At 36.9% G+C, this 24,095-nt stretch overlaps 1 protein-coding gene and 1 non-coding gene across 2 annotated transcripts; one reads left to right on the top strand and one right to left on the bottom strand.

Moving 5' to 3' along the window:
* The first annotated feature begins 3,250 nt into the window (after positions 1-3,250).
* Positions 3,251-4,009, top strand: LOC124993309 (enolase-phosphatase E1-like). Its single transcript, XM_047565070.1, is given in 2 exon segments — positions 3,251-3,300; positions 3,302-4,009. Coding segments are annotated over 2 exon segments (756 nt in total). The 3' UTR covers positions 4,008-4,009.
* A 7,634-nt stretch (positions 4,010-11,643) lies between these two features.
* Positions 11,644-11,749, bottom strand: LOC124993891 (U6 spliceosomal RNA). The gene has a single exon (XR_007110405.1). It is a non-coding gene; the product is annotated as a U6 spliceosomal RNA (small nuclear RNA).
* Positions 11,750-24,095: the final 12,346 nt, after the last annotated feature.

The following is a 24,095-nucleotide window of genomic DNA, read 5'->3' as shown; positions in this document are numbered from 1 at the left end:
CATGAATACATTTAACTTGCTGAGTTACCACTTAATGGTGACTTTGTTGATCAGTTTAAGTGTTTATAAGTGTCCTATATATGGGATGCCAGAACATAATAGGTTAAATACAAGATAATATTTCTTTTTCACAAAACATATAATTTATTCCTTCTCCCTTGATCCTACTTTTCTCCCTCAAATATACAGACCATTCAGTAATTATTCTGTTTTCCCACTTTTGATGGAATATACAAAGAAACAGTTCTCTACTATAGTCAAGTAGAGAGTTTGGGGGTATCATAACTGAACCCTGATACCTTGTCTCTGAGTCAAGTAAACCATCAAGAGTTTTGGGGATTGTGGTACCCTAAAGTGCATCTTCCTTCCCATCTAAATGATTAGTGGCTCCTTAGCTCTAGCTGACAGTTTCATGATGAGAATGATAAGCAGTTTCCCCCCAAAAATAGAAAAACTGAAATTATTCCATTCTTTCATTGATTCGGGTGAAATTCACAAAGCATAAGATTAATCATTATAAAATGAATGCCTGAGGAGCATCTGATATGTTCACATGTTGTGTAATCACCACTTCTATCAATTGCAAAAAACTTTTCTACCACTCAAAATAAAACTCTGTATCCATTAAGCAGTTTCTCCCCATTTCCACCTCTGGCAAGGACACAGAATCGTACAGAAATAGTACCACAGAATCATAGTTTTCATACACAAGCTAAGTACAATATTCTAGAAATTCCTCAAAAGTAGAGAACAGAAAAATCCTCCAACTTGGGCAATCAAGTAAACTCCAAACTCAAAATGTATGGAAGAAAAAAAAAAAAGGTTATGGGGTAAAATAGAAATGTGAAGGATAACACAAAATGAAACTCAACTTGAAGCATAATTCCATTTTGATACTTTTGCTTTTCCTTCAGAAAAATGAGTATAATTATCCATCGGGCTGAATTGCTGTAGAATTACCAATATTGTTTATAAAATGCCCAGCACAAAGATAGAAGTTGTTAAGTAGGAATTATAGAAATGAGGCCAATATCAACAGAATTTAAACAGAGAATCTTGGGATAGGCATTTTCCCTTGGTCTGCTTCTCTGTTCCCTGTGGGGTGGGTTAAAACACCATGTTTGGGCACGCAGACATCACCCGGCTTAGTGGATCCATCTTACAAGCCAGCATTGCCATGAGTTTGGAGGGAGATAGTTGTGGGTTATTAAACGGATTGTACAGTAATTTTACTCATTGGAAAGGATGGCAGATGGACAGTGTGACCCTTCGTAATCTTTTGTAGTTGTAGAAATGGCAGTTAGTGAAGGGATTAGGCCTTTTGATATTGCACTGCCAACTGGAAAGCTCTCAAATTTAGGACAACTTCTGTATCAGACTAAGTAGGTCAAATTTTTGTGCCTTTTCCATGAAGTGCTCGCTGCCAAGCAGGGGTGAAGATTCAGGGTCATTTGTTGGTTTGATAAAATTTATGTTTATCAAGTATTTTTAGTATCTGTCTCAACTTTAAAAAGTAATACAAAATAAGTCAACATTCCATAATATAAACAATATTTTGATGTATTTAAAACCAATTTTACATCATAACAAAAGAGATTTAAAGGACTGAGACCAAGTCTTAAATACGACATACTCTGAAACAATGTCCATATATTTTTTAATGCAATGAGCTGCACGTACTGCACTAAAGAAAGGTAGAACCATCTCTTCCTCCATAAATTTTTGTTTCCTCAATAGCTTTATGTGTATTAGTGACAAAAACCTTATATGCTTTCTAGAAATTAAGTTCTTTTAATTCACCAACATTAGTTGGAAGGAGAAAAAAAATTTAAAATTCAATATAATAAAGTAAATCAAGTCTGAGACTCATTTATCTATTGAAGGATGAAATACATGGTTTGCTACATGATGTCCTTTCCTGGGGTTGGTGGTCCTTGACTTGAGTGGCAGTTGGTGTGATATTGGAAAGAAGGATGTGAAGCCTTCGGACAGGTTTGTATGTCATCATTTTAGGCAGTAAGGGATGAGAGTTGAAGTGGGCTTTGTTAGATTCCTTCTTTTTAGAAGATAAAGAGGCTATTGAGAAGGGGAAGGGTAGGAAAATAATTGTGGGGAAGGAAGTCCCAGTTTTGGACTGATTCACCAATTGATTGTTTGGTTAGGCTAGAATTTGAAAGGCAAACAGGGAACAGAAATCATTTAAACCAGTATTTCCAAAAATAGTTACTATCTTTGGTGTTAAAAAGAGAACATTAGGTCACACACACATTTTCTATTAATACTTTTAAGCACCTTCTCTGTGATAAGTGATGCTGATTTTATATTTACATTGGTGATATATTGTTCTCTTTTTACATATTTTGGTTAAATGAAAAAAGTGTTTAATTAAAAAAAAATAAAGGTAAAGTTCTATGTAACATGCCAAATTATGAAGATTGTTGAAGAACAGTTTATGATTTCTGGAATATTAATTTCAATGAAAAAAAGCAGACAAATTTTTCAAATAGATTTAATCCTAAAATGCATTGGTCATGTGAGTCAACATTCTGAGACTCCTGGGACCTGTTTGAACAACTAGATTTGGGGAGTCTGTAGGTTTTTTTTTTTTTTTTTTTATAGAAACATAATTAGGTAAAATGGGCATAAAAAAACTGAGGCTCTTGGGCCAAATCTTATGTACCACCTGGTTTTGTAAAGTTTCTCTGAGACACAGTCAGGCACATTTATTTCTATATTGTCTGTGGCTGCTATGTTTCGCTATTATGTGTTTTTGTTCATATTCCCATGTTAACAGGTTAACAGAGATAGGTTATATTATAAAATTCAGTTTGTTAAAGCTCATCTCTTATTTTAATATATTATATATTCAATAACTCCTTAAAATATTAGTATAAAAAGACATTGCCTCTGTAGGCCCAAATTTAAAACAAATTCATTACCTTATAGCTATTCCTTCCAGGAGATTTTTAGCTATAGCCTTCTACCTTTGAAGGTGCATCATATTAATCACTAATTTCAGAGGAAAAGCAAACTCTCGGGAGCGTTGAGTTCTGACCCCTGGGCGGAGGTCCTCTCCACTTGCTTGTCCGCGGAGGTATCCTCTCCTGCTCTCTTCAGGCCCCACGCGGTCGCCATCTCCGAGATTGTTGCGGGGCTCTCGGAAGCCCAGGACTGTCTTGGGGCGCAGCTGGCGCTGCCTTCCACCCTCCCTACCAGCAGACCGATTTCCGTGGTAACATCTGGTGGGGAAATGGTCGTGCTTTCGGTGCCCGCTGAAGTCACTGTGATCTTGTTAGATATCGAAGGACATTTTATTTCCTTACATCAAAGAAAATGTTAAAGAGTATCTGCAGACACATTGGGAAGAGGAGGAGTGCCAGCAGGATGTCAATCTTTTGAGGAAACAGGCTGAAGAAGATGCCCACCTGGATGGGGCTGTTCCAATCCCTGCAGCGTCCGGGAATGGGGTAGATAACTCACAACAGACGATCCACGCCGTGGTAGATAATGTGTACTGGCAGATGTCTCTGGACCGAAAGACCACAGCACTCAAACAACTGCAGGGCCACATGTGGAGGGCAGCATTCACAGCTGGGAGCATGAAAGCAGAGTTCTTTGAAGATGTTGTCCCAGCAATCAGGAAGTGGAGAGAAGTTGGGATGAAGGTGTATATCTATTCTTCTGGAAGTGTAGAGGCTCAGAAACTATTATTTGGGCATTCTACAGAGGGAAATATTCTCGAGCTTTTTGATGGTCACTTTGATACCAAGATTGGACACAAAGTAGAGAGTGAGAGTTACAGAAAGATTGCAAACAGCATTGGATGCTCAACCAACAACATCTTGTTTCTAACAGATGTTACCTTAGAGGCCAGTGCTGCTGAGGAAGCAGATGTGCATGTAGCTGTGGTGGTGAGACCTGGCAATGCAGGATTAACAGATGATGAAAAAACTTACTACAGCCTCATCACATCCTTCAGTGAACTATACCTGCCTTCTTCAGTCTAGAGGAAGATTTCTATAGAAGACCAAACTATTCCTCAGAGTTGTCCCCCTAGTGTCTAGTTTTATTCTAATGGTAAAGTAACTTACTTATATATACATACATACGTATGCAAGTATATGTATGTGTATGCTCATTAATTTTCATGGGCACAAAAGTGAGAAAAGTCATCAGTTCAGCAAAAACAACTTATTTAAAGATGCTTTATATGTAGAAATAATTTGAGACCATAACGCTAACCCTTATTGAGGGCAAAATGTAGTTGATAGAAGAAAATACAGATCAGATGTGTTATGATTATCAAATTCTATACCAAAATGAGAACTGAATTTTGAAAATTATTCAGAGGCCTATTATTTTTAATAGTAGATATATTTCAGAGGCATTCTTAATAATTCATTACCCTTATTTAAGAAGATTTACAACAGTTGTATTTCATATTTGCCTCCCTTAGTACAAAAGAACAAAATCAAGAAAGAAAACTCACTTGAGTCTTGATTAGTCAAGTATTTGTTACTTAAGAAAAAACTTACTAATCATGTGTCACCCATAGCCAGTACTTGCCTTATCGATGAAAAAGGTTCACTGATATAATAGCTAAAAAAGAAATATGGTTCTTAATGTGTAACAAAATGTATTCTAAGTCTGCTGGTTGTTACCAGTTGCTTTTCTAACTTTATCTTAGCACAGTTTAAGAATATATATTAATTGCTACTTAGTATTTTTTAAAATAAAGTTTTGCTGAAATTAGTTCATAACACCAAGAAGAGCCCTAATATGTAATATTTTCCCCTTGAATATAAGAAATGTAAATTTTATAACAGTATTATTTATCCTGGTTCCATTCTAATGGGATTCCATGTCAGTTTTATGTTGTGATTAATAAAATCATCCTCTTTCAGTTTAAAAAAAAAAAAGCAAACTCTCAATAAAGGATATTTTCTTCTGCTCAGTTTTAAGTAAAGCTCAACAGCAACTGTCATATAATGGGTTCAGAGCAATACACTGAAAGAAATGGAGGACATTATCAAGGAAAAAGCCTCTTTAAACATCTGTCCATTTGGAGCTGGGCACGGTGGCACACACCTGTAATCAGCTTGGGAGGTTGAGACAGGAGGATCTTGATTTCAAAGCCAGCCTCAGCAAAAGTGAGGCACTAAGCAAATGGGTGAGACCCTATCTCTAAATAAAATACAAAATAGGATTGGGAATGTGGCTCAGTGGTCGAGTGCCCTTGAAAAAAATCTATCCACTTGGGATTAAGAGATGGCATGAAAGAAGTTAAGGGGAGGCAGTTTCAGCTGTGACTTCTAAAGCTAAATTTAAAGCCCACTTTATTTCCTGCTGCATCCTTTGATCTAAAGAGCGGACCTGATGGTCAATTTTCATCAGCTTCTCTCTCCAGAGAACCAGGAAGAGAGGATGCTGGTGCTAAGGCACACGATGGTGGCTCCCCGGGAAGAAGTCTTGAGCTGGGCTGCCTTAAGGCACCTGGAGCTGTGCAACTCGTGCCTGGTGCTAGACCTTCCACAGATCCTGTGAAATTCTCCAATTTCCCTAATTTCTCCTACTTGTATTGAAAGGAACTTAATTTATCCAGATAGTAGTTTTCAAATATTTGCAGATAGCTATCATATCTTCCCCAACTTTTCTTCTTCATGTGAAATGTAACTATTTTAGACAATGTCTCCTAAAAAAATGTTACTGGCAGAAAAAAACCTTAATAATATAAACAAATCAATCTGAAAAACACGACTTTAATTCCAAACCCCAAATGTAGCACAATGCTTTAGGCGTGGAGTGAGCAACACAGCGTAGACCAAAGCTCTCATCTCCCTTTCTCTACACATGTCTACTGAATCATCCACAGGTCATGTGCAGTAGTTAGTGTTTTTAAATGACACATCATACCATTCATCTTATGTTTAATTAGCTCAATGATGTTCTTATAATTAAATCTGAGACGAATCATGTTTTTTATTTCTAGAACCAGGTACAAGAATTATACTTATCTCTAGCATACACGATGCTATTAATTGACTCAAATTTCCAGTTTGCCAGAATATATTCAGGTTCATAATAATTACGTGCATAGTTCCTGTGTGCTAGAAAACATGTTAAGCATTTTGCACACTTTCTATTATTTCACTTTTCCTGATAATACTATCAGAAATATGTTCATTTGTCCCTAAATTCTTCCACTCCCCACTCCACTCTTCTACCAAGGAAGACATAAATCTTTTCATTGAAGTTCATTTCTTGGTGGGAAGTAACCTTGCCATGATAAAATTCATAAATAACTGAGTAGAGAAAGAAAAATGTAGATATATCATGAAAATATGTGTTTGTGTCCACAGTGTACAGATAAGACAAGGCTCATGTAGAAAGGGCAAAATGAAAATGATAATGAAATGGAGAGAGATTAGGTCACTTGATCAAAGTTAAGAGAACCACGAAGGGATGGAGCTGCCTTTAAAACCCACTCCTACTCCAAATCCCATGTGACTAACCCATATGTTCCAGTGTCTACAAATTTTAGCCAGACAACTGTCTCCTAAAACTCAATCTTCTTGATCATCAAGTTTTCTAAACAGATTTTCTATGTCTTTATTTATATCATCGATTTTAAAAAGAAATACTGCATAGAAAACAAATTCCAGAATATAGAGTGACAGGCTGCTAGAAACCTGTTTAAACTCTTATCTTTATATCAATCAGCACCTTTTGGTTATATTAAATCCACTTTATTGAGCTATTATCTCCTTTGCATTTCTAAAACTTTTCCTTAAAAATGAACTAATTCTTTACCAGGTTCTTTGTAATATCCAACTACATTATGCCCATAGTTCTCCCTTGACAAAGCAGTCATATGAGTCTGTCAAAAGAAGTTGTAATGCTGGGGTTGTAGCTCAGAGGTAGAGTACTTGCCTAGCATGTGTGAGGCACTGGGTTTGATCCTCAGCATTACATAAATATAAATAAATAAAATAAAGGTATTGTATCATCTATAACTAAAGATATTAAAAAAAAAAAAAAAGAAGTTGTAGCCACGCATGGTGGTACATGACTGTAATTCCAATGTCTTGGAAGTATGAGGCAGGAGGATTGCAATTTCAAAGCCAGCCTCAGTAGCTTAGCAAGTAAGACCTGAGCAACTTATTGAGACCATGTCTCAAAATTAAAAATAAAAAGAGTTGGGGATGTGCCTCAGTAGTTGAGTGCCCAGGTTCGATCCCTGGAACCAAAAAAAAAAAAAAAAAAAAAAAAAAGGAAGAGGAAACAGAAGAAGAAGAAGAGGAGGAGATGAAGAAGAGGAAAAAAGAAGGAAGAGAAGTAGGAGGACAAGAAGGAGGAGGAAGGGATAGAGGAGGAGGAGGAGAAAGGGAAAGAAGAGAGGGAGGAGGAGGAAGAGAAGAAGAAGTAGAGGAAGAGGGGGAAGATGGAGGAGGAGGAGATGAAGAAGAGGATGAAAGAAGGAAGAGGAGAAGGAGGAGGAGGGGATGAAAGAGGAAGAGGGGGGAGGAGAAGAAGAAGGAGAAAAGAAAGAGGAGGAGGAGAAAGGGTGAGAAGAAGAGAGAAAAGGAGGAGAAGAAGAAAAGGAGGAGGAGCAGGGAAGAAGAGGAAGACAGAAGGAAGAGAAGGAGGAGGAGAAGGAGAATAAGGAGGAAGCTGCCACCATCTTCTGGAATAGTTCAGAAATCTATACCAAAGTTCACAAAAATATTCAACCATCTCACAAAGTCTCCCTTCAGGAATACATACCAAGAAAAATAATATAACTTTCTGTACATAAACATTTTTCTGAACTTTATATTTTAATCATTCTCCTGTATCTGTGTTCCCTATTGTTTAGAAAGGCAAACGAGTAAACATAGTGAAAATAGAATTCTGAATAAGTTACAGCTCACAATGAACTACTATATTAACTTCTAAATGATGTTTCTGAGAACTATATATTGATACATATATATATATGAGCATATATATATATATGAGCATATATATATATATATATGAGCAAAATGCTCATATAAATCAAATGAAAGATAGGTGCAAGTGCATACAGATTTTTTATTACTCTATTTAACATGCATATATAATACATATTATATGTTTGTGTGATAAGTAATAGACTCCTATGCTTTGTTCTCCTGGACTACCTTTTTGAGCATTGGAATCTTTTGTCAGGAACTATAACCACTATCTACCATCAGATGCTATTGCCAGGTGACTAATAATGCTCCAAAGAAAGCTCTCAATGTCCTCCCCCCCAAATGTTCTGGTTCTCCGAGAGTTTTCCAGATATCTGTTTTCATACATTCTTTTCATGATGTCTTGTTAATTGTCTGGAACCTATATTTAAGTCTATTGAACACCAAATCACTGAACACCAAAAATGTTCTTAACTATCAGAAATTTGTTATCAGCATGATCTATATTTTCTCAGCATTTGTGCTCACCCTCTGTTTGGGCATTGAGTATCTCACTTATATTATGGCTACTTGGTCAAGGAACAAGGTAGAATTTATATTTCCAAGACATTTATTCACATGCCTCCAATACATTGCCTAATATGGGGCTTTATGCAAATAAAGGTGTTTTCCCAGTAAACCACAATACTAATCATTTTTTCCATGATCTGTTCACTGAAAGGTAGTAGGAATCACTAAGATCCTTTAGGATGTTTTCTATGGTTTAGATATGAAGGTAGCAGGAATCACTAGAATTTTTAAAGTGCCTTCTATGTTCCCCAAAAACTCATTTGTGAAACAATACAAGAAGGTTTAGAAGTAAAATGATTTTAGGTTATGAGAACCTTAACCTCACTGGTGAATAAATCCTCGTGAATGGATTACCTAGATGGTAGCTGAAGGCAGGTAGGGAGTAGTTGGAGGAGGTAGATCACTGGGATGTGCCTTTAGGACATATTTTTTGTCCCTGGTGAGCAGAGCTCTTTGCTTCTTGATGGCCACGTCCTGAGCTGCTTTCCTCCTTCGCATCCTTCCGCCATTAAGTTCACACCTCAGGCCCAGAGCAATGGAATAGGCCACCTATGGACTGAGACCTCTGAAACTCTGAACACCACATGAACTTTTCCTCCTCTTAAATTGTTCTTGTCAGATCTTTTGTTCACAGTGATATAAAAGCTGACTAAAATGAGGTCTTTTAATTGTGGTGGAGCCCACAGCTATGAAGACCACAATCTTGATCTTTTCTTTCTTGACCTTAGAGATAACGATGTTTTATTTTTCTGCTATATTTGTATAGAATGTATACTATTTGACAGTACATCATCTAAGGGAGGGGCTTTTACCTCCTCATCACCATAGAGTTGTATAAAATATTTTATTGTAAATAAATCATTACATTATGGAAGTGATTAATACATTGTTTTAGGAAGTACTATATTTCATTAAAGGGATTAAAGGTGTCTGATTTTCAAAAAGACAATATATGAACAGCTAGAAGGTCTAGAATGCATAGTTGTCACTTTCAAGTCCAATGCTGAATGGATTCTAGCTAACACTGCAGTAATTTAGGAGAAGCTGGGTTGATTATGAGTGACCTGCACTAGTGAAGTCATAGAGGGAAAGGAAGGAAAATAGAACTATTTTTCAGAGTTGGAAATTGAAGACTGGGACTGGAGAGAAAAGTAAGTGTTGGAAGTCTAGAATTCTACTACTGTTTAAGGAATGAATAACGCAAGTTCCACACAAATTCTCAAAAAATAAAGGAGGAGGAAGTACTTAACTCATTTTATAAGATCAGCATTACTATTGTCCTAAAACTGAACAAGTGCATAAAAACAAAAATCACAATCATTATTCTTTGTGAAAAGAAGATGTAAAAATATTTAACAAAATTTTGACAAATGAGATCCAGTCAGAAAGAGAGAGAAGGATACACACACACACCCACATATATTGTATCCAGAAAACTGGTGTCTGGAGTAAGAGTACATGATACTAAAGTAGAAAAATCATATGACCATCTCAATGGATTAAAAAATCATTTTATGAAATTAAAATTTGTTCTTAAGCTTTCTTAATATAACATAATACTGAATGGTGAGAGATTAAATACTTCTTCCTTAAGACTGGGAACAAGTAAAGTATCTTTCACACAATACTCAAAGTCCTAGGAAATATGAATGCTCTATTCCTTTTGTAATTTTATTTCCAATTGTTCCTTGAAAATAACTGATTTCTTCTTTTACTCTATATTCTTTGATAAGAGGTTCTTAATGCAATAGCCTTGCAAGCCCTGAAATACTTGGAGACACCTTTAAAAAAAAAATGAACAAACATATTGAAAATTACAAAACATTGCTTACATTTTAAGTCCTTTGGGTATAGGCCAAGGAGTGGGATAGCTGGGTCAAATGGTGTTTCCATTCCAAGCTTTCTGAGGAATCTCCACACTGCTTTCCAGAGTGGCTGCACTAATTTGCAACCCCACTAGCAATGTATGAGTGTACCTTTTTCACCACATCCTCGCCAACACCTATTGTTGCTTGTATTCTTGATAATCGCCATTCTAATTGGGGTGAGATGAAATCTTAGGGTAGTTTTGATTTGCATTTCCCTTATTACTAGGGATGTTGAACATTTCTTCATATATCTGTTGATTACTTGTACATCTTCTTCTGTGAAGTGTCTGTTCATTTCCTTAGACCATTTGTTGATTGGATTATTTGTATCCATTTGTATACAATTAAAAAAAAACATTGCTTACAGAAAGTAAATAACATCTAAGAAAATGGAGCAGATATACCATGTTCATTGATTAGATATTTCAATATTGTTAATCTCTGCCCAAATTGTTCTGTGAATTTAACATAACCTCAAACAAAATCATGTTAGGCTATTTGCTATTGAAATTAAAAAGCTGATTCTATAAATAAGATAGAAATGCAATGGAGAACAAAACTGGAGGACTTTCACTGGTGTAAGGATAGAAATAGAAATCAATGGAACAGACAGAGCCCACAAATGGACCCTCTTATGTATAAATGACTGATTTTTCTTAAATATTTAAAGACAGTCCAATACTGGGAAAGATAGAATATTCAATAAATGATGCTAGAACAATTAGATATCCCTAGACAAAAGACAAACCTTGTTATTTCACAGCATACAAAAAATGTAAAATGTATCAAAACCTCAAACATAATTATCAAACTTCTAGAAGAAAATATAAGATAAAATCCTTGAGGCATTAATTTAGACAAATATTTCCTTCTCAAATCAAAAAGATGGAAAAAAAAATTATGTGGCCCACAGATGGAACTGGAGGACATCATGCTACAGGAATAAAACCAGACACAGAAAGACAAATATTGCATGTTCCCGCTCTTTTGTGAAAGCTGAAAATAATTTATTTCGTAAAAGAAGAAAGTAGAGTAGCAATGACTAGAGAATGGGAAAAGTAAAGTAGGAGGGATGGAGAATGGAGAGAAGATAGACAACAGGCATCAAAATGCAGATGGGTGGGATTACTGCTGGTGTTCTAGGGCACAGCAGAATAACTGTGGTGTACATCCATGTAGGGCCTAGTGTTTTTATTTGTTCTATTTAGTCATACATGACAACAGCATGCATTTCGATTCATTGTACACAAATGGTGTATAACTTTTCATCTTAAAATATGGAATACTTCACAAATTTGCGTGTCATCCTTAGGCAGGGAACATGCTAATCTTCTCTGTATCTTCCAGTTTTAGGATATGTGCTGCTAAAGTGAACACAACATATTTTAGAATCATTAGAAAAGAGAGTCCAAGCATTCCCAACACAGAGAAATGAAACATGTTTGAGGATGTGGAAATGTTAATTACCCTGATTTGCTCTTATACATTGAACACATGTATTGAATTATCATATTGTAGCCCATAAATATATACAAATATTATTTGCCTATTAAATATAAATGAACAAACTTTTCTTTTTCTTTCTTTTTTTTTGGTACCAGGAATTAAACCCAGGGGTACTTAACCACTGAGTCTCATCCCCAACCCTTTTCATTTTTCATTTTAAAACAGGCTCTCACTAAGTCGCTGAAGCTGACCTTGAACTTGTGATCCTCCTTCCTTAGCCTCCGGGGTAGCTGGGATTACAGGTATAGGCCACTGCACATGACTGGCTTCAACTTTCGCTTTATTGAAAAAACACTGGTAAGCTTCTTGCCAAGATAAAATAGCATAGACTTATTTCTCCTTGTTCCTCCTCACCAAATTAAATTCTAATTCGTGAAATAACACAAGAGGAAACCAAAGGAGAATTTCAAAAGGTGGTAACAGGAACTAAGGTGGGAGCCAAGAACAGAACAGAGGAAGGCAACTCAGAACTGGCACTTCCCAACCCCCAACCTAGCAACAGAAGTCAGTTCAGTGGGCCTGTTCTGTCTCTATACTGAGTCTCCCTGGAAACACTGGATGAGCCCGACACCACTAGCTAAAGGAATGGATCCTACAACCCTGTTCACAAAACTCAGCCAGGGAAGCACTTCCTGGCTTCCCCTCTGGGCATGGAACTTCCTAACTTTTTCTTGCAGGAACTTTTTTTCTTGCAAGAAAAAACCCTGCCTCAACAAGTAGCCCATCTAAGGAATCCTCTTTACCCTCATAGACCTGAGAGGACTCTTCTTCAGCAAGAGACAACAGACTGCCAGCCTTGGGAAATACTGCCACCTCCCCAGCCCAAGCAGACCAGTGGGAACCCTAGATAAAAACAAAGGAAAAGAAAATAACACTATAAATCTCTGAAAATTAAACCACAGCCCACAAAAGCACGCTAAGATTGACATGCCAAACCTAAAGTGGTGTATGCCTGCTGAAAAAAATCTCAAAGGAAAATTGAAAACTACAGAGAATTGGATGAAAATGCAACAGGCCAAAATATGTAGAATGTAGCTAAAATGGTACCAAGGGGACATTTATTCCACTAAATACTAGAAACTTCTCAGATCAATAATCAAAGTTCCTACCTCAATAAACCAGAAAAATAAGAGCAAAATAAACCTAAATTAGGAAATAACCGAAAATTAGGAATTATGGAAACTGAGCAGAAATCAGTGAAATTGGTAATATTAGGAAATCAGGTGAGAAAATCAATGAATAAAAACTGGTTCTCTGAAACAGTCTGTAAAATGGGTACATCTTTAATAAGACTGACAATAGTTAAAAAAAGAAAACAGGTCACAGCTACCAATAATGAAACAGAAGATATTACTACAGATTCTATTGCCACTATAAAGTATAATTAGGCAATACTACGAACAATGTAAACCTCATACATTTAAAAACAGAAGAAATGAACAAATTCCTTAAATACCACAAACTATCAAAATGCCAACAAAAGGAACCACATAGCTTATTTTTCCTTAAGTAATTAATTTATCACTAGAGAAGTTGAATTAGTAAAGGCTCCCCCCAAAAAAGAAATCTCCAGACCCAAATGATTTCACTGAAGAATTATATCAAACATTTCAAGAAGAATTAACACCAATTTTATAAAATCTTTTCCAAAAAATAAAGGAAGGAACATTTCCAGTCTAACCTACAATAATTTATGATACATTTTAAAACAGCTAGACAAAAAGAGATCCATATTACCCTAATACCAACACCAAATAGATACTATAAATGAAAACTGCAGATTAGAAGTTCCCATGAACTGAAATGGAAAAAAATCCTCACCAACAGAGTAATAAATCAAGTGCAACAATGTATAAGTATGATTATAAACCATAACCAAATTCATTATAAGTATTAAAGCTTAGTTCAATATTTGTAATTCAATCTATATAGTTAAATCAATTGATTTAGAGAAAGCATTTGATAAAATACAAGATGAAATGATAAAACCTTTCATCAAATTAGGGATAAAGCAGAATCAGCTTAAGAGCATCTACAAATAATCTACAGCTGATATCTTAAAATGTAAAAGGTGAAAAATTGGATGTTTATTCACATTTACCACTCTTATTCAACATATGATTTGAAGTTCTAAGCACTTAAATAAGGCAAGGAGAAGAAATAAAGAATACACAGACTAAAGAGGAAAAAATTTAACTGTCTTTATTTGAAGACTGAATACAGCACAGTATGTCATTGTCCTCAAACTCATCTACAGGTTTAATACAATTTCTATTTGTATAGAAATATTTGCCCACATTTTTTTGTGGGCATAGATAAAATTATTCTAAGATTTTATGGAAAGGCAAAAACCTTAGAGCAGCTACAACAATCTTGACAAGAATAAAATGAGAAGAATCATTCTACTGAACATTAAGGCCTACCATACAGCCATGCTGATCATGGCAATGTGGCCTTGGTGGACAGATAGGTCCCTGCATCAGTTGGAACACAATAAAGAAACCAGAAATAGACCCACACAAACAAACTTAATTGATTTCTGACAAAGGAAAACTAACCGTAGAAAGGACAGACTTTTCAACAAATAGTGATGAAGTAATTGAACATTCCTATGCAACAATTAAAGACAGAAAGGGAGAAAGAAAAGATAAAGAAAAATGCAATTTCAAATTAAACCTCTTTATGAAAAGATTAATTCAAAAGGGATCATTGACTTAACTGTAAAACATAAACCTGAAAATAAATAGGATAAAATCTTTGGGATTTGGGACTAGGCAAGAAGTTCTTATGATGACACCAAAGCATAATCCATGCAAGAAAAAACTCAGGAATTCTACCTCAAGAAGATTAAAAACTTTAATTTAGCATGTGAAGAGGGTAACATCATGCCAATTAAAAGAGATCTAAGCCTCACTCTTTCTTCAGATCCCCTTGAACTCCTATCATTTACATGAAATTATTGCAGACCTCTTTGCCTACCACTAGCCAATGCTTCTTTTCCACCAAAGATACTTCTTTAAATTCCAAGATTTTGATTTGCATTTCACTCTTTTGGAATTTAACATTTGCTACCTGTTTGTGATTCATTCTTACATACCTGGATGGCTCATCTTCCCAACTAGGTTGTTGGTAAGTCCAACACATACCTTAATGATTATCAGAATAAACTGACTATTTAATGTTCAAGGTACAATTTAGTTACTCTAAATCAAGGGAACATTTTTTTTCATATTTTCCCCCAATTTATTTAATTTTTAAAGATAGATTTTATTTTTAAAAGTTTTAGATATATGGAAAAATTAAGAAGATAGTAAAGATATTTCTGGCAAACTTACAGCCAGTTTCCCCTGGTATTAAATTCTCAGATAGCGTTTGAATAAATATTGTTACATTATTATTAAGCAAAAACCCATGATTTTTTGGACTTCTTTAGTTTTCAGGTAATGTCCTTTTCCTATTCAAGGATCACATCAGGTATATTATAGTTGTGTTTACTAGTCATACTTACCCATTTTGTCTCTTTAGGCTCTTCTTTGCTGTGACTGTTTTAGACTTTCTCAAGAAAAAAAGTTTTTCAGAAATTTTAAGGATAAGATAATTTTTCCCTAAAGAATCATCTAAGATATTTACTTTCTTTTTAAAGATGTTTTATCTTTGTTGACTGTATCATAATTTCACTGGGGAAAATTGAAACTCAACTAGCACATCTGACTATACCTTACCACCCTGCATAGTCAAAATAAAAAATACTTGAAACTAATAAGTAGAAATCTGTTTCTAGACATGCTTTCAAGGGTATTGACTTGACTCTCCATTTCAATGCTTAGGGTCACCACAGTTTGAAAGACAGGTTGTTTACTACCCAAGACTCCTGGCCAAGTGTGGGATAAAACCTAGACCACCCTACTCCACAAACTGAGCACCCATGGATTGTCTCTTCCTCTAGGAACTGCTTTTGTGTGCTTTGCACAATGGTGATATTTGGACTGAGGTTGGTTGGTGTTTCCAAGTACAATCAGTTGCACCACACAATTGTTTCTCAAATTATAATTCTCCAATGTCCAACTCAATATCATTTTACCCCTTATCTATACCACTGCAATCACTTGCTAAATGCAATAAATATGCAAAATCCTTTAGCATAACATAAAATCTTGCTGTCTAGCCTCAACTTCCTAACCGGCCTCACCTACCTTTACAATTCAAAATGTAGCCTATGATCTAGCCCCATGGAATGATTTGAACATAAACTCTTTTGTACCTTTAGAAAATGGAGCAAATTGTGTCCAAGAGAGATCTGGAGAATTTGAGGCCACAATGACCAGTGATTCAGTTCCTACATGAAACTAAGATAAGTTTCAAGACAGTTTTTATGGGTAACCAATGTGTATGCAGTAAGCAGCAGTAAAAGAGCAGCAGAATGTTGCAGAAGATGACGGAAATATCTGAGAATGATGTAAATACAAAGAAACTCAGTGCTTAGAAATAAGAGCTGATTCATCATGACTTATGAGAGCCCATGTTCAAAGAGCATCTCCCTTGAAGACTATGTACAGATAGCACTGCAGGAAGCTAGATGAAGCCTCCCTGTGCAGCTGCCTCACCAGCATTAAGCCCCAGGACACAGACCTCACCAGGCCATGGGACATAGGAGTACTACAGTGACTGAGATTAAGTTTTCACCACCAAATGAAACTGAGGTTTAATACAGATATTAATTATGTCAGAAAAATAATCAAGTTAGAATTTGGGGACAGCTGATTTCATAGACTCAACAATAAATCATTAATACAAAAGGCTCTGTACTCAATAATGTCCCTGGTACATAGCAGGCTCTCACTAAATGTTTACTGAAAGAGTGAATAAAATCGCTAACAATGATTTTAAGTCATCCACAAATTCTAAAGTCCTCTTGTCATTTTATTTTCATGGAATCCTCCAGATGCCCGCTAGGTGGCGTCCACCATCTGGAGTTCTTTATTTCCTGGGTTGTTGGATTTTTCTCCCCAGTGACCCTGGTTTGTTGTGTGCTGTTGGCAGAAGTCTTTTTTGACTATTTCACTAGGCGCTTATATTTTCTTCATATGTGATACTCTTGGGATATTTTCCCCCTAATCTTTCCCAGGCTACCTCAGCAACTGCTGCAGGAAAAAAGGAAGGAAGCAACTTGCTGCAGCTCGTTTAAATACCAGAGTAGCTACAGTAAACATATATTTTTCTCCCTGAAAAATATTTTTGGTCATAGATTTTGTCAGATTTTTCTCCCCTTGGCATTTATTTCTCAAATCTGTCATACTTTTATGCTTCCTACTCTCATTTCTCCATCAGAAGTGATATTAACATTTTAAATTAAATATTTTTGAAAAAAGTTTTCTATTTAGAATTGTTGACATTGGGGACAGGAACATAAGAAAGCAGATACAAGTGGTTTCTAAACAACTAGAAACATTTACTTAGAAAACTAACTTCTCAAAATGTAATTAAAAAAATTTGGACTACGTCTATAATTAGAAGGTAAATAAGGGCCTAGAAAGATTAGTTAAAACATCCTGGAAATAAGGGAGTGAATGGCTCTAATGAAATTAGTCCTTTTGGCCTGAACTCTGGGAGAACATGCAGATGACCTCACGGAACCCTCGTTTAGCGCTTTGTGGAATTTTTTTGCTTCTGGGGATTCCTGTCCTCATTCTAGTCTACAGCTTCAGCTGAGGCATCTTTCTGGCAATTCTTGTCACCTCAAATTCCAAAACTAAAAGATTGTTCCCAGTTATCCCTCTCCTTGGTATATATCCAAAGGACTTAAAATCAGCGGACTACAGTGGTGCAGTAACATCAGTGTTTATCGCAGCTCAATTCACAAAAGCTAAACTATGGAACCAACCTATGTGCCCTTCAACAGAAGAATGTTTAAAGGCAATGTGGTACAGACACACAGTGGAGTATTACTCAGCCATAAAGAATGACTTTATGACATTTTCCAGCAAATGGATGGATTTGGAGATCATCATGGTAAGTGGAGTTAGGCAGTCCCAATAAACAAAAGGTCGAATGTTTTCTCTAATAGGTGGAAGCTAACCCACAATAGGGGGATGGGGGAGGAAAAAAATAGAAATGCAGTAGATTAGACAACGGGGAATGGAGGAAAGGGAGGGGGATTAGCAAAGAAAAGACACTAGAATGAGTCGGACATATATGAAAATAACACAGTGATCCCACCACCATGGATATCCATATGAACGGCACTCTATCCAGAATAAGGTATATTCCTTGCTTGTATAATCATATAAACATGACTTCTACTGTCATATATAATTAAAAAGAACCAACACAATTTAAAAAAAATATTTTTAAAGGGAAAAAAAAATAAAAATGTGTCAGGCAGCATTAAATGCTTAAAATATGATAACTCAATTCCTACCACAAAGTTGTGAAGTGAATATTATGAGGTCTAGTTTATAAAAATACTGAGGTGGTTACATAGCACCTGGCAGAACCAGGACCCCAGTCCAGGCAGTCTGGCTCCTGAGGCTGCTCTCAGGTGCCTCTTCTGTTGAGACTGTGTGTGGGTCCCTATTTTTCTTTTCTTTTCTTTTCTTTTTTTTTTTAGGATAACTGCACTACTTTCTCTGAAAATGTTGATAATTTTGAAACAGAATCAAAGGAACTATAATCTGGTAGCTTTCCAGTCTGTAAATGCTGTATAGGTCAATGGGAAATTTAAATGGTGAAATATTAAATTAAAACACACACACACACACACACACACACACACACACACACACACACACATATATATATATATATATGTTTTAAAAAGACTGCTCCCCACTGAGGCCAGCCCATCAATCCAGGCCTGAACTCACTCCCCATACAGAACTTGCAGAGCTGGCCATCTACTGGGCATATCCACTTGGATGTCCACCAGAGAACTCATTCAATAGGTCCAAAATTTGACTCTGCCACCCTGAGCTCTAGACATTATCTGGATGACACCCAAGGACAGAAACCAGGGAATCCCCCTCAAATTTTTCTTCTCCCTGTCTCTACAAGTAATCCATTACCCAGCCCTGCCATTTGTAGCTACTCTATATATCTCTTGTTCCCAACTCTTATATTCTATTCCTATCATTCCTCTCCTGGTTTAAGCCCTCCTCACCTCTCACTAGGAGCAATGCTGTAGGCTCTTAACAAATCTCCCAATTTATCACCCTAACTGTCCCCAGATGGGTCTTTCCAAAACACAAGTGTGATTATGCAACCAACTCTCCTCTATTTAAATCTCTGTTCTCTCTCTAGAATGAAACTCTCCAGTCCTCTAAACATCATCTCATTTAATTCTCTCAAAAGCCAGTCAGTCAGCTTCTGTCTACCATTTCTTGTTCCCTTGCTATTATTAACAGTTGTGTGTACTCTTTCTCTGAATATCCTTTTCTTTCCCTCTTCTCTCACATTCATCTAGACAACTGTTGATCATTCTTCAAGACCCAGATTATCCCACAGATTGATTATTTCTTCTTCCTTTCTGTCCTGGTATCTTGTATATAAGCTTATTATAGTGTCATCCTAGTTTAATGACAATTCTCTGAGTTTCATGATAGCAGGGACTACTACTTACTTTGTCTTCTTTAGTGATCAACACTGTGCAGACCTCTCCTCAAAATCCAGAACACCTCAAACAATGAATGAATGAAAAGGCAGCTTATGAATTATCAGAATTTGCTTACTACTTAATGAGACAAGCACTATTCAAAATTTTTCTAAACATTATATCATTTAATTCTCTGAATAGACAATAAGGCATACGATATATTTCATAATTTAACTATAAACATATGCAAAATCAATATGTGCAAATGAGGTGCTCAGATCCTTTGCTTAGTTTGCCTGACCACAGCTCAATTTCTTCACCTCAAATCTGTGTTGCTTCCCCAGAGACTGAATATGAGAAATATTCTTTTGACTTTTAAACAAATTTTTTAAAAAAACTGATGACTGTAGATCCTACAAGCTACTTCTTGTGGGTTTAATACTGATTCCACAAAGAAAGAAAGAAAGAAAGAAAGAAAGAAACAAACAAACAAACAACAACAACAACAACAACAAAAACCAAGAGTGGCTCTCAAGCATGATTTGTGAGTGTTTAGTGAAAGGATGGTTTCTCTTAAAACCAAGCAATCGCAAAACAACTTCCCTTTCTTCCGAGCAGAAAGATGACTTTACTGGAAACCCAGGGAAATAGGGTACTGGTATAGAAGGTGTGATTTTCCAGCACACCTTCTTGCCTTGCTGCACCATGGAGCAGCCTTGCCCTTTTGGATGGGAATCCCAGCTTCAGGGGTGAGTACTGTTTTATCTAAATCAGTGTTTCTCCAAGTACTGGTGTATAGAAATGCAATTTGTAGTGTTTGGTGAAAACTGATTTCCAGTGTCCATGCCCTGAATCAGTAGATTTAGAGGGCCAGGAATTTGCCTCCGGATGAACCTAGTAGAGATAGACTGGAACCACACTTGAGAAACTTATTCCACCCTAGTTATGAGTGACCATCACTTTGCCAGGAGCCTTAGCTTAAGTCACTTGGCATCAGGTCTTATCCTAGCAATGGTGACTGGTCCAGCTAGAGGTACTAAGTTGACCCACTATCGCTGTGTGCCCAAGATGTTCTTGGTTTTAGCATGGCAAGTTCCATGTCCCAGGAAGCCCCTCACTCCTAAGCAAATCAGGAATGATTAGGGCCTAGGAGGTGTCCTAGTTAGACTTAGAGAATAATCTTCCATCTGAACTTTCCTTTCCACCTTCCCTCTGGACACCAACAAGGAATTATCCTACCTTAGTGCTCCTGGCACCCATCTTACAACCACAAAGTTGACCGAAGGAAAACACATGGGAGAAGGTACAACCCAACCACAAACAAAGTCACACCCATGAATGTACCATGCTTGGGCCTCCCAACTTCTATGCACTAATAAAGGTTCTTATTGTTTGTTCCAGGTTAATTTAGCATTCCAGCCTTGCAGGCAAAAACATCCTAACCAAGGCAGTTTGGCAGCTCAGAATGTTGTGAAGAAAGAGGAGAAAGACCCTTTTAGTCAAAATGGAGACGTAGACTTAAAAACAAGATGGTGGTTGGGTAAATCTGTCATTTTGATTTTGGAGAAAGAATTCTTCTGGGTTCTGTCTTATTGAAAGTATGGGAAAAGGTCTGTGAGAACCTGAATCACTACATAAAATATTCATCCAAAGCTGTCCCAGTAGCCTAAATCAACAAGGTGAAATTATTAGACATAAATGTAAAACCCTACTTTTAGGCCCAAAACAGTAATTAACTTTGTAAGTGTAAGATGGTAGGAAGCGTGGCTTAAGAGTGGCATGGGTGAAAGATTTCGGGGTTCTGTTTGACTGTAAGCTCAATATAAACCAACAATATGATGTGGTTGCCAAAAATGCTAATGCAATTGGGGTCTGTCTTACCAGAAGTGAAACAAAGATTTCCCCTGGGTCACAGTGACTTTTTAAAACAGGGATTTTATTCTCTTGTAGTCACCTGTGTTCTCCTGTTCAGTCCATGGGAATTCTAGGCACCTTCCTCTACTTCAGGGAATTCTTTGGAGTTGTCTTTTTATGACCTCATCCCTCTACTTTCCTCTCAGATATTATCTCAGTCCTGGAAGTTTTTTAGCTGTCTGCATTCTTCATTCTGATGTCCAAATGCTAAACACTGAAGAAAAGCAGATAAATGGCAATAGTACAAACTACCTTCACCATTCCCAGGAAGGCCCTCCAAACTGTGCAGTGATTTTTCATCTTTCCAAAACAGGGCTCTGTCCCATTTTCCAATGACCTCTACTCCTCTCCTAAAGATGCACATCCCCCTTTCCATTGTAGAAACCTGCCTCTTTCTTCATAATGTAATGTGAATTGATATAGCCCCCACCTTTAGGTTGGTAGTCTGTAACTGCATGGGCATCAGCATAGAGTATCCATCCCCAAATAAGAGACACCAATCCCTTAGAGACCTATGCCGTCTCCAACTTTGCATTCTCTAAGCACCTCCATGTTTTTCACAGATTCCTTTGGTACCAAGGCCTTGCCATTGTAATAAAAGGAACCAAAGTGCCAGGGTCCTCCAGGTGTCAGGTAGGGCTCTGTTTCAGCGAACTCTTACCTAGAGTCAGGTATCTCAGAGAAGTCAGGAAATCTCAGGGGAGTGCCTAAATATCTCAGGGAATATAAATCTTTTAGCTTTTGTTGGTGGCTTTCTTTGCAGCAGCTATAAATAAGACCCTTATCTTTCTCCCCACCCCCATTTTCATCTCCAACAAAAATTTCTGTCTCCTTCATAATTTTACAGAACCATAAAGCTTGTCTGGAAACTGACTCATATGACTGATTGATTACTCTGGAGCCTGTTTCTCCATTTTACCCACTGTGCCCAGGTATGCCTATAGCCCTACACACCTCAGAGCCAAGATGAGTCTCCTTCATGTGGAAAAACTAGAGACCAACAAACATTAAGTCAAATTCCTGACTTTTCACATTTAAATCTGTTTTCTCTGCTCATCCAGTTCAGTGGAAAGAACTTTCTCTTCTCCTATTTCACCAAGGCTTATCTGTGACATCTGCTGACATCCACCACTTCTTCTGAGATCATTTCTCTTTAGAATCTCCAGTCTCTTTTCAGGATTTTTTTTGGAATACACACACACACACACATATATAGACAGATATCTATATATCCATAGATCTATCTGTATCTATATCTACATCTACATCCTTCTTTTCAAGATTTTTTTTTTGGATATATATATATAGAGAGAGACAGATATAGATACAGATCTATATTTATATCTGTCTCTACATATCTTTATATATCTATATCTGTCTATATATAGATATAGACATACTCATATATATATTTGTCTAACCCTTTTAAAAAATAATAGTACAAGAAATTTTGAAAACTCATGGGCCAGTGATATAACTAATAAAATATGCCCCAAAGTAAAACCAAATATGAACTCCTCCCTATAAATGAGTTCACATCTTTCTTTCCCCTTTGAGTATTGTAAATGAGATTGACTAAGCAAGGACAGACTTTCTTTTTACTTTCCTCTCTCTCTCTCTCCTGTCTCCTCTTTGAAGGGTTTGATATGAAGAGCACAGTGAAGGGAATAGAGATTGAAAACAATTTTTTATTTTATTTTCCTTTCTTTTTACATATTTAAGTTGAATTGCACAAGAAGAGAATATAGAGTCAGTTTCCTGTTCCAAGAGTTCTCACAGAGCCTCTCAAGGTGTTCAGGGTCACTACAGCCTGCTCTAGGACCCCACAGTGAGGACTCTGAGTAAGCAGAGGACAGGCAGCTGGTTCTATCTCTTCCTGTGGCCCTGTAGCTCTGACACATTTTTGTCCTCTTTTGTTCCAGTTCCTGGGCCTCCACAGAAAGGCTGTCCCCAGCCCCAGCAGGCAGGGTGTGCAAGCTGAGTCACAGCTTCTCTGCAGTCAACCTAGTGTTGCCTTGTTTCCACGTGCAGCCCTCGCCTTCTGAGGTTTTGTCCAGCTTCCCCATGTCCCCTCCTCTCCTCTCTTCAGTCAACACCATGTGACTTCTCCTCCCTACCTGCTCCACAGTGACATCTCTCACTAAGGTCACTAGTACCCACTGTGTTGCTGAATGCAATGAACATTCTTGTACCTTCATAACATGGATTCTTTACAACATTCATTGCTAGTTTTTACCTTTTCTTGAAACTTTCTTCCTTGGTTCCCATGAAATCACCTGCTTTAGCCTCTCTTGCTGCCTCACAGGTCATTTAAATCTCAGATTCCTTAGTTTCCATCTCTTATTTTCTTAAATAGCAATGTTCCCTAAGATTCTGATCTCTCTCCACTCATTTTTTACCCCATCAAGTGGAATTGTGTGCACTCCTATGGTCTTAATGACCACCTGGAGACTAACAATTTCAGCTGTAGACCGACAATTTACAAAGCTGATCTGTCATTAATACTGATATCTCTTTTGAGTGACAAACTCTTTTTCCCTAAATATATGTTGCGTGTCCAGTAAAAGACTTCCAATTCAACAGGTTCACAACTGAACCCATTATCCTCCCTCTACCCCAGCCCCTGGCCTCCTTCTCCTGTGGTCTGTATCTCTGTTAACAGCACCAAGCATGCATACCTGGGGCTACCTTGACCTTCTGCATTTCCACTATTCT

This window comes from Sciurus carolinensis, chromosome 9 (assembly GCF_902686445.1).
Source record: "Sciurus carolinensis chromosome 9, mSciCar1.2, whole genome shotgun sequence".
Taxonomy (NCBI): domain Eukaryota; kingdom Metazoa; phylum Chordata; class Mammalia; order Rodentia; family Sciuridae; genus Sciurus; species Sciurus carolinensis.
This window is presented reverse-complemented; position numbering and strand designations above follow the sequence as displayed.